At 35.0% G+C, this 17,368-nt stretch overlaps 1 protein-coding gene across 1 annotated transcript in view; it reads left to right on the top strand.

Moving 5' to 3' along the window:
* Positions 1–17,368, top strand: part of COL24A1 (collagen type XXIV alpha 1 chain) — a 398,425-nt gene that overhangs the window by 168,847 nt on the left and 212,210 nt on the right. The window contains exons 22-24 of the mRNA XM_015536213.2: positions 1,350–1,394; positions 5,455–5,508; positions 9,372–9,416. Coding sequence (XP_015391699.2) covers positions 1,350–1,394; positions 5,455–5,508; positions 9,372–9,416 — 144 coding nt within the window. The remainder of the gene's footprint in view (positions 1–1,349; positions 1,395–5,454; positions 5,509–9,371; positions 9,417–17,368) is intronic.

Below are 17,368 nucleotides of genomic sequence, written 5' to 3'. Positions count from 1 at the left end.
GCTTAAAGAAAACATTGCTTTAGTGTGGACAATTTTTGCCGTACAGGATTTTTTAAGTTACCATTTTACACTGGCAGTTATGAAATGGGATTTGGAGTCATTTTCAGTGTTGTGAATTCATTAAGTAATTTATGCCAGTGATCTCCATGGAATGTCTGAGGAATCTGAGCTAGAATCTCCCTCATATGTACTTGGATGTATATTTACTATTTGTGTCTATTTTATATTTGTGACCCAAGAAATTTTATTTTAATTGAATTGTGAATTGAGAAAAATGTTCGTTGATCAAATAAATAAAGTAGAATATATGAAGCTAGATAGGTCTGTGTATGCTACTCAGATATGGTAATATCAACTTTTTATTTAAAGGTGAAAAGTCAGTATATTTAGAAAATGTCAATAAATATAATAAACATTTATTGCTTTTTCATTCTCTTTAAGAATAATGTATAAAAATTATTTTTTGATTATCTATACATTTTTTGATCCTAGAAGAATACACAAGATTTTATATTTTATGACATTATAACTGGTTTGATCCCAAGGACATTGGACTTATAAGTTAGTCTAAAGAAAGCTGTAGACATTAAGCTCCATTTGGGTAGGATCTGATATACCTTTATATCTCTATGCCTTAAAACAGAACTAAGAATCAAAACTATATTTATTAAATGAATGAAGTATTATAATGTACCAAGAGCAAACATTCTTTGCCAATAATATTTTAATATACCAATGGATATTAATTTCCATCTATTCAGAACTTAATTGTGTGGGAGAGATACTGAGCCCAAGAAGGTAAAGGTTATCCTTAATTTATGATCTCAGTGATTGTTAATCTTCGCTGTGATTTTTATTTGCATTTTCTTCATGACCAGGGATGATGAGCATCTTTTCATATGTCTCCAGGCCATCTGTATGTCTTCTTTGGAAAAATGTCTCTTCAGGTCCTCTGCCCATTTTTTAATTGGATTTTTTTGGCTTTTGGTATGGAGTCGTATAAGTTCCTTTTATGTTTTGGATATTAGCCCCTTGTCAGATATCCTGATTTTGTGATGGATACCCTAATCACTTTTACTCTTATTCGTTCTCAATTTTCTATATATTACTTTTATCATCTACCAATTTAAAAACAGTCAAATAGTACAGGTATCCCTTAGAGTAGATGTGGTGTTGTAACTGAAAAAATTAAAACGTTATGGGATGATACAGTTCTAAAATACAAACAAGCCACAGCTTTATTTTCGTCACATCTCAGAGTGAGTTTCAGGTTTCAGAATAAATAGAATAAGTGTTTACATTTTTAAGTACTTATTTCAGGCCATGAAATGTTCTGATTTTTATCTAAGGGAGAAGAAGGACCAGTTGGACTCTTTGGAGAACTGGGACCAAGAGTAAGTATCATATAAATACTCTTCAAAAAGTGCTTCTCTTAAAACAACTGTTATGTGAATGTCTTTTAATAGCACCAAATTTTAAGTTGTAACAAAGGAAAAAAACATACTATAAGCATACAATCCCTCCAAATAATATAAGCCTATACCTGGAATTTTCCAGGGATATTTTAAATGATATTATGCGTACTGCATATTTACTTGTTCTGACAGTGGTTTTATGGTCTTAGTAATTTGAGCTAATTATTTATAAATTTTCTCAAAATGTAATAGAAAGCTAAATGCCTTAGCCATTTTAATGATGTTCTGGAAATTTCTGTTGTCTAAGTGTGCTAGTAAAATTATGGAAAGCTAAATAAGATGCATTTTCTGTCAACTTTTTCTTCAGTTAATATTGTGTAGTAATATACGAATGGCCTGTTTTCAAGTTCTGAAAATAAGTTATTTAAGAATTTGGGCATTCGTGACCAAAACTTACATTATCATGAGATACTTAAGGTGTGTCTATCACATTTATTTTAAGAGGAATTCTTAGACTCACATGAACTACATCTCTTTCTTATGAGAAACATCATAATATACAGGTTCTTAAAACATTTTTACATTTAAGGAGACAGTAATTTTTTTTCTTTTGCACCTTTTAAAATGTACTCATTTAAAATTTACTTCTCTAGAACTCAGGAGAGCCATGATTGCATCTTATCTACTGAGTCTTAATATTTATTACTATTGTCGCTTCCATTGGTTTCAGATCAATTTAAGCCTAGTATTGCTCTAAGTATGTTATATGAATCATCTCTAATCTGGAAAACAACCCTGCAAGACATTGTCCACATTTTTTTAAAATATTAAAATAAGTCTTTAATTTACTATTACATGCTCAAGCATTACATGCTCAAGAGAAAGCTGATATGACAAAATTTAAATAGTACCCAAAGTGATGACTCCAGCCCTGATGCTCTGAATTTCTTGAATTCAAAGAGATTATAAATGGGCTGATACAGATTCCAGTGAGATTCCTTCTGTAATGTAGAGATGATGTATAACTACTTCTTAATTACTATAATGTCTGAGTATTACATTACTAAAGATGAAAGAAATATTCTTGCTAAGGCTTTTTCCAAAACAATGTGAATGAAGTGTATTACTCAAAATTCTTTCTGTAAATATCATAGACTAATCTAATAATTTAGACTCTTAATTACATTTCTTCTCCTATATCTGCAAATTGATTACAGAGCAATTGACACTTAAGAGTAATAAGATGTTTTTTATTCTTTACTTTGTGCTTGGTAGGAAAGCACTAGACAATTTCAAGCAAGGTAGAGGTAAAAATTAGAACAACTTTTTGCATAGAAGTCCTAAATATAATTTTAAAGTTACTAAAGTTTTTGTATGTAGTCAAAATACAATGAAAGCTGGAGAATTGTTTGTTTTGTTTTAAGAAAGAACAATAGGGAAGTATTTGTTAATGGATAGGAATAAGAAAATGCAAATCTATAATCCCTGGCAAGTATTATAAATTAGTATTATATTTAACAATCTCCCCACACACTTTTCCATCAAATTTTGTATAATCAGATATCAGTTGTTAAGTACTAGAAACCACATACTGTAGATTGATCTACCCAATATCTAGGACTTGACATCCTCTCCTGCAGTGATCTTATTCTCTGCTCTCTTTAGGTACTGACTGCTGTGGTCATAACCTTTACCTTGTCATTACCAATAATACCAGCTTCTCCTTATTTTCAGTTTCAAACTTCTCACTCTCCAACCATAATCTCCTTTCTTTCTAGTACATTTTCTCTTATAACTAGTCCCACAGTCCCAATAAGAATTTTAACCCATCGATCCTGTTGCCTTTCCATTATTCCTACTTCCCTCATAACCTCACATCCTTCCTCATCATGCCTAAAACACCACATTATCCCTTTGATTGCATTCTGAATTCTATTTCCATACTCTTTTTCTAGTTTCTAGTATTGCTTCTACCCACCTCTCTGTATCTATGCCATTGACTCTGCCTTCTCTCCTGTTACGGTGAATGAACAGCCATTTTTCTAGCTAAGGTCAAACTTCTACTTGTTTGCTACATATCTTATTCTCTTGCCTACTTATTCCCACTTTCTCCTGCATCATAACTTTGTTCTCTCTAATGGATCAGTTCCATCAGAAAATAAAGATGTTATTATATCTTCCAGCTTAAAAACAAAACACAAAACTTATATTGATCCCAGGTTTTCTTCCAGGTGTTACCTTTTTCACCTTCCCTCTTCAGTAAAAATACTCAATTTTATTGTCGGGGCCCTGGGGTGGCTCGATCGGTTAAGCGTCTAACTCTTGGTTTTGGCTCAGGTCATTGTCTCATGGTTCATGGTTTTGAGCCCCACATTGGGCTCTGCACTGACAGCACGGAGCCTGCTTGAGATTTTCTGTCTTTCCCTTTCTCTCTACCCTTCCCCTGCACTCTCAGTCTCTCTCTCTTTCTCTCTCTTTCAAAATAAATAAACTTTAAAAAAATTATTGTTTATACATGCTCTTTCCATTTTTTCTCCTCATGCTGTCTGCTGAAACCATTCTGGTCCCCACTACTCCAAAACAAATCATCTCATTAAGGTCATCAGTGACTTCTATATTGTGGAATTCAATGGTCATTTTTTAGTCATCATGTTACTCAATAATCTTCAGAATTGGACAAGATCACACTCTCCTCCTGGAAGCACTTTCTTCACTTGCATGGTCTTCCTCCTAACTCTCTGGTAGGAAATTTGCATATTTTCCTCATTTCTTCAAATTCTAAAATTTTGGAGTGGTTTGATTTGTGGACTTATTCTCTTTTCTATTTACACTGGACCAGATAAGCTGGTCAAGTCTTATGGCTTTAAATCCCATCAAAATGCTGGTGAGTTCCAAAATCATACGTTTAAATCAGAATTTTTCTACCCTCTGAACCTCTGGGCATGTAAAACTATCAGACAATCTCTGCACTTAGGTATCTGACAAGACTATCAAATAGCAGTGTCCAATACTGAGCTCCCAATTTACCCTCCAAACCTTTCTTCTTACAGTCTTCTCCATTTCATTTAGTCCCTTACTCAGATTAACATCTTGAATTTATTCTTGACTCTTCTCCTTCTCCCACATTTTACACACGGTCTGTGAGCAAATCCTGTAATCCCTGCCTTCAAACTATATACACAGTCTTACCACTTCTCACAACCTTCTCTCTTACTACCTATGCCACTGTCATCTTTTGCTCAGGTTATTTCAGCCCTCTTTGGACTGCCTACTTCTGCTCTTGCATCCAAGTGATCTTGTTAAAGCATAGATAATGACACTTCTTTCCTCAAAGCTTTTCTAAGGCTTCATGCTTCATTCAGAGTAAAAGGCAAAGCCCTTACTATAACCTACCAGGCCCTACATGACCTGGCTTCCCATTCCCCATTCCTTTCTTTGACCTCATCTTCTACTGATCTTTTCCTCTTACTCTGTTCCAGCTTCATTGACTTGTCATGGTTTCATGGTTTCTTCAACACACCAGTCACATTCTTGCCTCAGGGCCTTTGCACATGCTCTTTTCCTCTGCTTGGAATACACTTTCTTCAGATAGCCAAATAACTTGTCCCTTTAAGTCTTTACTCAATTGCCACCTTCTCAGAGAACTCCTATTAAAAATTTGAACAAAACCCCCACAGCAGTTGATATCTCCCTCCCTTGCTTTACTTTGTGTCCTTCACTTTTACCACTACCTAAGATACTATATGTTTTACTTATTTTTTTTAATATTATATCATCCTTATTAGAATGTAAGGTCTATGTAGGAGAGGTATGCTTCGTGCACTCTTCCAGCCCCCACCCCTAGAACTGTGCTGGGCATATCGTAAACTGTTAAACACTGTAGCCATACCCATGGCTAATGCGTATGATAAAATACACTTATCAAATAATTTTGAAGTATTTCATCTCATAGAATGGTCTGAATTACATAAATGTTTGGAAACTTCTAAAAATGAAAATAATTAAATGTTAACTCCTTTTTTTTTCTGTTCTCTTCTAGGGAAAACCAGGTCAAAAGGGGTATGCAGGTGAACCAGGACCAGAAGGCTTAAAGGTAAAGTGGCTGACTTATTACCAGTTGTAAAGTATAGTTTTCAAAAATTTTAAATGATGACTTTAATAAAAATATAATATGAACACCTGTCAAAGATTCTATTCAACTTATTAATGAGGAAACCAGTAACATGTTAAAACTGGCTCAAATAGCATTTGAGAAGCCATATAGCTTTATATCAATATCTATATATCTATCTATAAATATTTATGACTGTGACTGTGTTTATATATGTATCTTTATTTGAATAGATACGCAATTGAAAAAAGAGATGTTAAAGTTTGTGGGTAGATACAGGAGAATAAACCACAATTTGGGGGCCCCAACTGTTCATTTCACTGGACAGAAATCTACAAGTTAATATAACTTCACTAAACATATATATGTGTGTGTGTGTGTGTGTGTATGTGTTCTGTTTATTTATTTTTGACAGAGAGAGAGAGAGAAAGCAGGGAAGAGGCAGAAGAGAGGGAGGCAGAGAATCTCAAGCAGGCTCCACACTGTCAGCACAGAGCTTGACTGAAGGGCTCAAACCCATGAACCATGAGGTCATGACCTGAGCCAAAATCAAGAGTCAGACCCTTAACCAACTGAGCCACCAGGAACCCTTACCTATATATTATATAGATGTATAATTTACATATATATATATATATATATATATATATATATATATAATTTACATATACATAATATATAATTTACATATACATAACATATAATTTACATTGCATAGTCTGGGTCCTTTAAGCAATTACAGTGATTCTAAGTACGTTGCCTAGATAGTCACCGGGGTGGCCTTCACCACTTACTGTCACTGAAAGGATGGGTCACCTACTTTTTTGCCTTGTTTCCAAGTTTTGAATGACTTGAACACCAACAAATATAAAGCCATGCAGCAGGTTATATGTATAATACTAAGAACTAAAAGAAACTAGCTCATAAGAACTGGTTATTTATACAATTGTTTTCATGTTTATTTATTTATTTATTTTTGAGACAGAGAGAGAGAGCGAGAGAGAGAGAGCATGTATGATCAGGGGAGGGGGAGAGAGAGAATCCCAAGTAGGCTCCATGCTCAGCATGGAGCTCGACACTGGGCTCAGTCCCACGACCGTGAGATCACTACCTGAGCTGATATCAAGAGTCGGACGCATAACTGACTGAGCAACCCAGGCACCCCAATTTATACAAATTTAAAACTTAAGGAAAAATTTGGGGCACCTGGGTGGCTCAGTTGGTTAAGCGTCCAACTTCAGCTCAGGTCATTATCTCGCGGTTCGTGAGTTAAAGCCTCGCATCGGACTCTGTGCTGACAGCCGGGAGCCTGGAGCCTGCTTCAGATTCTGTGTCTCCCTCGCTCTGCCCCTCCCCTCTTGTTCTCTCTCTCTCTCTCTCTCTCTCTCTCTCTCTCTCTCTCTCTCTCTCTCTCTTTCTTAAAAATAAACATTAAAAAAATTAAAACTTAAGGAAAAATTAAAAAACTTTACAGCACTATAGCTAAATTTCTTAAAGTTAGAATTCATCATTTATATGAAACTAGTTATTTTCGTGATACTAGAATCTAAGGAAAAGCCAAACAATATTTTTTTAGGTTACTTAATAAAGAAATATGAGCTAAAATATTTTCTAATGTATCAGCTTGTCTTCCTGTGGCTGAAATTATCCTGGGGAGGATATGTGTACCTGACTTTCCAGTTATACAAAAAATGGAAGCATGATATTTATCAACAGAAAGCTTATTTCTCCTTGACTGAGATTAATCTCTGTACTGTCCAATAGCTCTAAAATTTCCACCTGTGAGCTACCATCTAGTTAAACTGGCAAGAAACTGAATCTTAATCATATTGACATCCTGCCTCCTTCCTAGAATCATGCCAGCATCTGCAGGGCCAGCAGATAAAGGAGTTCTTTAATGTCCTGCTCCTTGTATTTGTCCCTGAAATTTTAGTCTTGGTGCGTAATATAGCTATTGACCAGAACCTGGCATTCCCTTGAGGGATGCTGACACTCCTGGAGGGAGCACTTGGGAGTTGGTTAAGGGTCATACCACCTTTTACAGAACCCTAGGATCTCTGTTCTCTCCCTAGGCCTGGGGAAATATTCCTCTCTCTCTTGTTGCCCTCAAAGACAACTCACCTCCTAACTTCAGGCTCTCTGAAAACTAAAGCAGGTATGCAGGTAATCTGCAACCGACTTCTGCTTTCTACCTGTTAACACAAACCTCCCCTAAGACTAAAGAGCATAAACTGTCCATCTCCCTTAGAATTTGAGAGGGGTATTGGATAAGGAGGGGGAAATACAAGGAAATCAATAATCTATATATTATTCTGCCACAAATGTTTTATAAAAGCCATCTAGTGAATTGTCAGTCAAAACTAGGGTTTACAAACTACTACAGTGCTCCAGTGTTTACTGTTTAATGTATGCATATAGAAATGAAATGAAAATTTGCATAGTCTTTAAAAAATTATTTCAAATTGGTTACTCATGTGAATACTAGGTTTTAGTGCTTAAAATCAGCACTATCAAATAGAATATGTAAGATGAATCACACATGTGAGCCACAATATAAAAGTAAAACGAGACAAGTGAGATTAATTTTAGTAATATATTTTACTTAACCCAAGATATGAAAATATTATCATTTCAACATGGGATCAATATTAAAATTATTAACGAGATATATTATTTTTTGGTACAAAGTGCTTAATATCTAGGGTGTATTTTATATTTACATTACTTTTCAGGTCCCACCAGCCAATTTCAATGCTTAGTAGCTCTCTGTATGTCATTAGTGGCTACATATTGTTTATTGCAGTTTAACATTTTACTATTCCACACTGAATTGTAATTACCAATTTTTAAACAGAAATTGATGGTTTAATTTCCTATTTCTATAAATAAGATTACATTCCTGTCAGATTATATGTGGCACCCTGAATTTAATCTTCTACCTTTCATACCAAAAATGGACCTTTCTTATCACTGGTGAAGTATCACCTGTTCTTCAGGGCCCAACTCAAACACAGTTTTATGATCTATTATCTGAAATCATTGCTATTTGAATTATCACAAGATAACATGGTGCGTATACTATATTTTACTTACCGTTGCCAGCAGGGTATGGGAAGCACACCATAGTTAGAAACACTAATATTTCTGTGGTGAAACATAAGGATGTTCACATTAATTAAAATAAACAAGACTATGAGTAGCCTCACTCAGATCAAATCGAGCTTTGCTACAAAATAAATTCAGGTTAGGTCAAGTTTGCGACCAAACGATTGGTGAAAAGCTTAGACTTTTCAGAGTGTTAGAGACTATAGACTCTAATTAAGGTTATGAATGAATATACACTCCTTCCCCAGTGAAGCTAGTGCCAGCTTTCTCAGCCCACAGTGTGCAAGCCCCTATGAACTCTCTTACCACTTAATTGTTGCCTGTATTCTGCCTCGCATTGTGAGATCCTTTCCCCTGAAACAAATAGCACTTTCCTGTGGGCAAAGGCTTTATTTTTATTCTTCTTAATATCTTCCACAGCCCTTATCACTCTGCCCCTTACAGGGTACACCTCAACAAATATTTCATTTTAAAACTTATTTGCGTGTTTTAAAAGTTATTAAAAGTCATAAATGGAAGCATGTAATTTAAGAAAATAGGTAAATACCATTTGAACAGAAGGAGTGGAAAGATGACATTCCCCAGGTATACCATCACAGAGTTTTGATGAACTAAGTTTTACCTTTTTTTTTTTTTTTACCTTTTGACTAATTACATTAAAAATGAAAATGGAAGCAATGTCATGAGTGATCTTGTTTGAAAAATAATTATTTTTACAACTTTACATTATTTATCAACAGGGAGAAGTAGGAGATCAAGGAAACGTTGGAAAGATTGGTGAAACAGTAAGCTTATTTTATGCTCTTTTATTTTTTTTTTCGTCATCTGTAAGCATGTTTACGAGTCACATTAACCACCACCTATGGTTATAAAATTCAGAATATAAAATTCATAGTTCCTACAAATTTAAACTCACTTGTGTTATGACAGACAAACTCTACTATACAAGAGAAATGAGGGGAAATGCAGTTACTGTTATTTTTGTCCAATATACTTATAATCTCAGAAGCATTCTTATTTCTAATTGATCTTTAATTTTAGTTCTGATCATTTCAATCTAAATTTGACCTTAACATTTTTCATTATTAAAAAGCTACAACTTCTCAAACCATAAAATAGTTAATAAAGTTACTAAATTTAAAAATATTTTTCTTGAGATTTGAAAGATTAAGAGGTAATATACTGGAAAGCGTATTATAATCTCTTTCCTCAAAAAAAGTTTGACTTGTTTAAATTTACATTTAAATTTGCAGGAGTAGGAGGCTTTGTGTTATATTTGAATCAGTTATGTTAGCAGTAATTTTATTAACTGCACTAGGAAAAGCCAGCTAAAACATTTTCTAACAAGTGAACCTGTGTAACATATATAAAATGGTAAATTGATACAAGCAAGTGAGTTTATTTACAAAGTGTGCTGGGTTATCAAAAAACAAGTGGTACCATTTAATAGGTTAAATGAGCAAATTCTATTCTCTCTAACCTATCTTACGACTTAGATAAAAATGAAATTTTCTTAAAAGTTATTTTGCAATCTTAAATAACTAAACAATTATATTTTCTGGTCTTGTAGTAAAACAGCAATATGTTTCTGATATTCTTATCTTTTGTTATTCTTCTTTTTAAATGTATTTATTTTGAGAGAGAGAGAAGGAGGAAGGGGGAGAGAGAGAGAGAGAGAGAGAGAGAGAGATTGAGAGAGAATGAGAGAGAACGTGCAGGGGAGGGGCAGAGAGGGGAGACAGAGAATCCCAGGCAGGCTCCTGGCTGTCAGTACAGAACCTTACATGCGGCTCTAAGTTGTGAATGGTGAGATCATGACCTGAGCTGAAACCAAGACTCAGACGACCAACTGAGCCACCCAGGCACCCTCCTTGTTATTTTTAGTCATTATTCTTAATAAAAATAAGAAAGCTCCATTTAATCTTAAAAGATCATTGCCATACCAATTAATCCTGAATCACTAGAAGGAGAATTTCTTGTTTTTGTTTTTACTGAGAAGGAAAATTTCAATGGAGTATTGATTTATATCAATTAGATCATTCAAGACTTCTCAAATATAATTGTAACTCATATTTTTCTAAGGTCACTCAAAGAAATTAAATTCTGCCACTTCAGAGTGATAAATCGCTTAAGAAATATATACAAACTAGAATTAATAGCCAAAGTTAAAATACCAATGAAGAGCATCTTTTCTTAATATAATATCTTATATTAAACTTCTAAGTGTAATTTACCTGGTAATTTTGGACTAGTTCCACATAGCATAAGAACCCGTTGCTAGTGTTACCCAAAGAGGAAATGGAGTGCTTTGGCAGAGAGTGGATTTCTGTTATTGGAGAGAAATTAACATTTATTGATCATTTTCTATATCCCAGGCATAATATTAGGTGATTTTTAATACTGTGGTATTTCATTCAGTTCTCAAACAATTTGACAAGACACATTTTGTTATTCTGGTTTTTGAAATGAGGAAACTGAAGCACAGTAAGAAACCTGTTCAGAGTTACATAGCTAATAAATTGCTGAGCTGAGATTAAAACCTAGAGCTCCAAACTCAAAATCTACATCTCAAAATCCAAAATGTATTGAGGTAGAGTTGACAAAGTTATAAGATATTTAAAGTGTACTTGATGATTTGATAGGCATATACTTTGTGGAAGGATCCCCCCACCATCAAGTAATTTACCATAGCTAGGGATGTTTCGTGTTGGTTTAACAGCCACTTGGTCTACAAGTTGTCTAAAGGTTTTAAGTGTCAAATATATTGTCAAACAAAAGGGCCTTTTCATATTTGAGGCTCCATCTTTCTCATTCAAGATAGGAGATGAAGACTTAAAAAAGAAGTTTAGTGGCTCTATTGAGTTAAAAATATGTAATGCCTAAATAATATTTTATTTTTGCCTCTTGGTAATCCCCAGCTTTTATTTTATCTTCTTAATTTCAAAATATTAGAAATATAGTTCATCTAATCCAGAGTTCTGTTAAAACAGAACTCACAAGAGTTATGGGAAGATATGGTCGCACTTCCTGACAAAAGTCTTGTAATTTTGAGACATCTGAGGTTAGTGGTAATTGAATAGCTAGTTTTTACTTTTCCCAATCTTTCTGTAAGTCTTTTAATTGTCTTTAATTGGCATCCTCCAGTTTTGTTTCTTTCTTGATCTATACCATCAGAACGCAGTTTATGATAGCATGCCAACAGCAGCAGCCCCATCAATATCTCAGGTCTGTGTTCTTCTTACATTCATATAGTGTAGGCAAATAATGAATTGCTGTGAATGTGCCCTAAATATATCTGGAATTCCAAAAGATACCCTTTCGTCCTCTTCACTCTAGCATTCTATTTTTTATGAATAAATCTGAAATTATCCCACCTTAATTGCCAGTCTTCTCTGCCTTTAACTTTCTAGACTGAAAATATTTAAAGAGGTATAAAAGAGAAAAGAATCCAGTTTTTCAGTATGGGTCAAGAGACCAGAATTAGGATCAGTGAATAGACATTATAAGGGAACAGCTTTTTTTGTAGACAAAAATATTTTAATAGAATTTCTAACACTTAGACTCTCCCATGGTGTGATTCAACACCTCATTCTTAGAATGTTTGGATGACTTTCTTCAATCATGTATTCAGCAGCTTTTTATATTTATATTCATTCACATTTATTGGACCCCTGATCCTTGCCTTCATGAAACTTAAAGTCTGTTGGAGGTTTGACGATATTAAATAAATAACAACTATATAAAGAAATACATAATGACAAACTGTGATACATTCTATAGAGGAAAAGTTTAAGAGACTATGACACAGGTGCCAAATTTAGACCAGAAAATGACAGAAGACTGTTTTGAGGAAATGACATATGACTTGTGACCATAAAGCATGGTATGATCTAGCTAGGGAAGGGTAGAGAGAAAGAACTTTACTGGAATATGCAATATAGCATACTTTTCACCTTTGGACTTACCTTGCTTTAGAGAAGTACCTTAATTTCTCTGAATATTGTTTTCTCAACAGTAAAAGGATGAAAAAACCACCTCATGGAGTTTCTTGTGGGGATTAAATATGATAATGCACTTAAAGCACTTCTCACAGGGCCAATCACATACTAAAAATTTGATAAATGTTAGCTGTAATGGTAGTGGTGGTGGTTATTGTTATATGGGATGGTCCTATGTGGGAAAGCATTTAGCTTTATAGGAACTGAAAGGAAGCCAATGTGGACAGACCTTGGTGAGCCAAGGAAAAAGCAAAGTTAAGGGCTATTAGTAAAGGAGGCAGGAGCCAAATCATTCAGGACCATGTTTATTACTTTGGACTTGATCCTGAAGTAGATGGAAAATCATTGAAGTATTCTAAGTAAGCCAATGACATGATTTAATTTGCGTTTTACAGTCACTCTGGTTGCAATGGATTGGGAAGTTGGAACATGGTTATGAGGAGCAGAGAAGAGGATAACCAGTTACAATGCTATTGTAGCAGCCGAAATGAGAAAGAAAGATGACTTGGGCCGGCATGATGGCAGTGGATATCAGAGAAGTGAATGCACTTGAGATATATTTGATGTGATCATTTGGACATAGGCTGCAAAAAAAAGGGAAGGATTCTAGTCAGTCCCCAGCATATCATAGGCCTCTGATAACTAAACTATTTATGATTCATCAGGAATATTCTGGAAGCATAAGGAATTGGTATATTTGATGTCTAAGAATAGTTCCAATTCTAAGAATCTAGGACTCTTTCTTCTAAGAACTTAAATGCTTCTAGTCTTCCTCTTACCTGCCAATTTGGCTTCTTTTCTCTGGCTCTCCTCCAGTTTCATTATGTCTTTCTGTCACTGGAGCATACAGAACAGGGCTAAGTATTTTAGAGGCACCAGCTCCACAGCCTTCTTCATGAAGGGGATAATAACTTCTATTTCCTTTATCGCTGAGCTACTCAAAACCATGTAGGCTTTTTCCTGTAGGAGGAAATTGACATGTCAGTGGAAAATGGTTAGCACTAACTCCCAGGATTCTCTTCTGGTTCATTATTTTGAATATAAAAAAAAAATTTTTAACATTTATTCATCTTTGAGAGACAGAGAGAGACAGAGCATGAGCGGGGAAGGGGCAGAGAGAGGGAGACACAGAATCCGAAGCAGGCATCAGGCTCTGAACTGTCAGCACAGGGCACGACGTGGGGCTGAAACTCACAAACTGCGAGATCATGATCTGAGCCGAAGTCAGATGCTCTACCAACTGAGCCACCCAGGTGCCTCTGTTATTTTGAATATAAAATTTGGATTTTTTTTTTTCGTGAAGTGACTACATAAAGTTTCAGTTGCTACTTTTCTGTCCACTTGAAGGAATTATTAGGATTGTCCTATAGTCTACTCATATTGATTTATCTCTTAAAATATAACTAAACTACTTGACTTGACATCATTTATTCCTTAATTTATCAACTTAGCAAGATTTCATAAGCAATCTACTGTGTCCTCTCTGGTTTTCTGCCTGCCCTCTAGTATGCTAGTGTATAGTAAATGACTGATGAGGAGAAAGGAAGAGGAAGAGGCCATGGATAATCCTCAAAATCAGGTATACCACTTCTCATTACAAAACTGTTAGAATCATAGAGCTTCTGATGGCTGATTCTAAATTGGATTATAATCAATTCCTTCAAGAACAATAGAGGTGGAGTCAGAAGCAAAAATGAAAGGAAAGAATTGTATTTATTTAAAAATTTTTTTTAATTTTTTTCTATTTGTAATGATTTTATTTTAATTTATTTATTTATTTTTATTTTTATTTTTTTTCAATATATGAAATTTATTGTCAAATTGGTTTCCATACAACACCCAGTGCTCATCCCAAAAGGTGCCCTCCTCAATACCCATCACCCACCCTCCCCTCCCTCCCACCCCCCATCAACCCTCAGTTTGTTCTCAGTTTTTAACAGTCTCTTATGCTTTGGTTCTCTCCCACTCTAACCTCTTTTTTTTTTTCCTTCCCCTCCCCCATGGGTTTCTGTTAAGTTTCTCAGGATCCACATAAGAGTGAAAACATATGGTATCTGTCTTTCTCTGTATGGCTTATTTCACTTAGCATCACACTCTCCAGTTCCATCCATGTTGCTACAAAGGGCCATATTTCATTCTTTCTCATTGCCACCTAGTACTCCATTGTGTATATAAACCACAATTTCTTTATCCATTCATCAGTTGATGGACATTTAGGCTCTTTCCATAATTTGGCTATTGTTGAGAGTGCTGCTATAAACATTGGGGTACAAGTGCCCCTATGCATCAGTACTCCTGTTTTAATTTTTTTTTAACGTTTATTTATTTTTGAGACAGAGAGAGACAGAGCATGAACGGGGGAGGGGCAGAGAGAGAGGGAGACACAGAATCGGAAGCAGGCTCCAGGCTCTGAGCCATCAGCCCAGAGCCTGACTCGGGGCTTGAACTCACGGACCTCGAGATCGTGACCTGAGCTGAAGTCGGACGCTTAACCGACTGAGCCACCCAGGCACCCCTTTAAAAATTTTTTTAATGTTTACTTATTTTTTGAGAGAGACAGAGACAGAATGTGAGTGGGTTAGGGGCAGAGAGAGAGGGAGACACAGAATCCAAAGCAGCCTCCAGGCTCTGAGCTGTCAGCACAGAGCCGGATGCGGGGCTCGAACTCAGGAGCTGTGAGATCATGACCTGAGCCAAAGTCGGGCTCAACTGACTGAGCCACCCAGGAGCCCCAAGAATTGTATTTATTGAAGAACTATTATCTCATTTAATCTCGAAGCAACCCTAGTAAGATAAATCTTATTGACACTCTGTAAGTGAGGAAATTGAAATTTATTGAAGTTATATGTGTTCCAATTCATATTAGTTAGTAAGCAGTAAGTCTGGGTTTCATATCTGTATTTTCTACTTCCTGTTCCAAGCATTTTTATCTGTACCAAGCAACCATCAGTTATCCTGTCTTTAACTTTTATTTATTTTTATCAATTGGCCTGTTATCTTATTCTCTTTTATTTTTTATTTTATTTACAATTTTTTTTAATGTTTATTTTTGAGAAAGAGAGAGAGACAGAGTGTGAGTGGGAGAAGGTCAGAGAGAGAGAGGGACACACAGAATCTGAAGCGGGCTCCAGGCTCTGAGCTGTTACCATAGAGCCCAATGTGGGGCTCGAACCCACAAACAGCGAGATCAGACCTGAACTGAAGTTGGAAGCTTAACTGACTGAGCTACCCAGGGGCCCCTTTTTTATTTTATTTTATTTTATTTTATTTTATTTTATTTTATTTTATTTTATTTTATTTTATTTTATTTTATTATTTTTCTAAGAGAGAGAGCACGCAAACAGGGGAGGGGCAAAGGGAGAGGGAGAGAGAGAATCTTAAGCAGCTCCATGCCCAGTGCAGAGCCCAATGTGGGGCTCAATCTCATGACCCTGAGATCACGACCTGAGCCAAAATCAATAGTTGGGCCCTTAGCCGACTGAGCCACCCAGGGTGCCCCATCTTATTCTGTCTTTTATTTATTTTTTATTTTAATTCCAGTGTAGTTAACATACAGTGGTATATTAGTTTCAGGTGTACAATATAGTGATTCAGCATTTCCATATATTACTGAATACTTCTCAAGATAAGTGTACTGCTAATCCCTTCTGCTCATTTCACCCATTCCCCCACTGACATCCCCTTCAGTAACCATCTGATTTTCTCTATAGTTAAGAGTCTGTTTCTTGGTTTGTCTCTTTTTTTTTTCCCCCTTTAGTCATTTGTTTTGTTTCTTCAGTTCCACATATGAGTGAAATCATATAGTATTTGTCTTTCTCTGACTGGCTTATTTCACTTGGCATTACACTCTCTAACTCCATCCATGTTGTTGCAAATGACAAGATGTCATTCGTTTTATGGCTTTATAATATTCCATTATATATATATATTATATATATATATATTATATTTATATATATATATTTATATATTTTTTTTATATATATATTAATATATATATATATTTATATATACATATAAATATATATATATTAATATATATATCACCTCTTCTTTATCCATTCATCTATTGGTGGACATATGGGTGGCTTCCATAATTTCGTTATCATAGAGAATGCTGCAATAAACATATGATGCATATATCCTTTCAAATTAGTGTTTGTTTTTGTAGTTTTTGGATAAATAGTAGTGTGATTACTGGGTCATAGGGTAGTTCTATTTTTAATTTTTTTTTTTTTTGAGGAACTTCCACACTATCTTACACAGTGCCTCTACCAGTTGCAATCTCACCAACAGTACACAAGGTTCTTTTTCTCTACATTCTCGCCAACACTTGTTTCTTGTGTTTTTGATTTTAGCCATTCTCCCATGTGTGAGGTGATGTCTCATTGTAGTTTTCATTTGCATTTCCCTCATGATGAGTGATGCTGAGCATCTTTTCATGTCTCTTGACCATCAGTATATATTCTTTGGAGAAATGTCTGTTCATGTCTTCTGCCCATTTTTTAATTGGATTATTTGTTTTTTTGGTGTTGAGTTGTATAAGTTCTTTTTATGTGTTTGGACCCTTTATCAGATACGTCATTTGCAAAAATTCTCTCATTCAGTAGCTTGTCATTTAGATTTGTTGGTTGTTTCTTTGCTGTGTAGAGGTTTTTATTTTGATGTAGTCCCAATAGTTTATTTTTGCTTTTGTTGCCCTTGCCTCGGAGACATATCTAGAAAAAAGTTGCTACAGC

This window comes from Panthera tigris, chromosome C1 (assembly GCF_018350195.1).
Source record: "Panthera tigris isolate Pti1 chromosome C1, P.tigris_Pti1_mat1.1, whole genome shotgun sequence".
Classification (NCBI taxonomy): domain Eukaryota; kingdom Metazoa; phylum Chordata; class Mammalia; order Carnivora; family Felidae; genus Panthera; species Panthera tigris.
The sequence above is the reverse complement of the archived record's forward strand: the minus strand, read 5'-3'. Positions and strand labels throughout refer to the sequence as shown.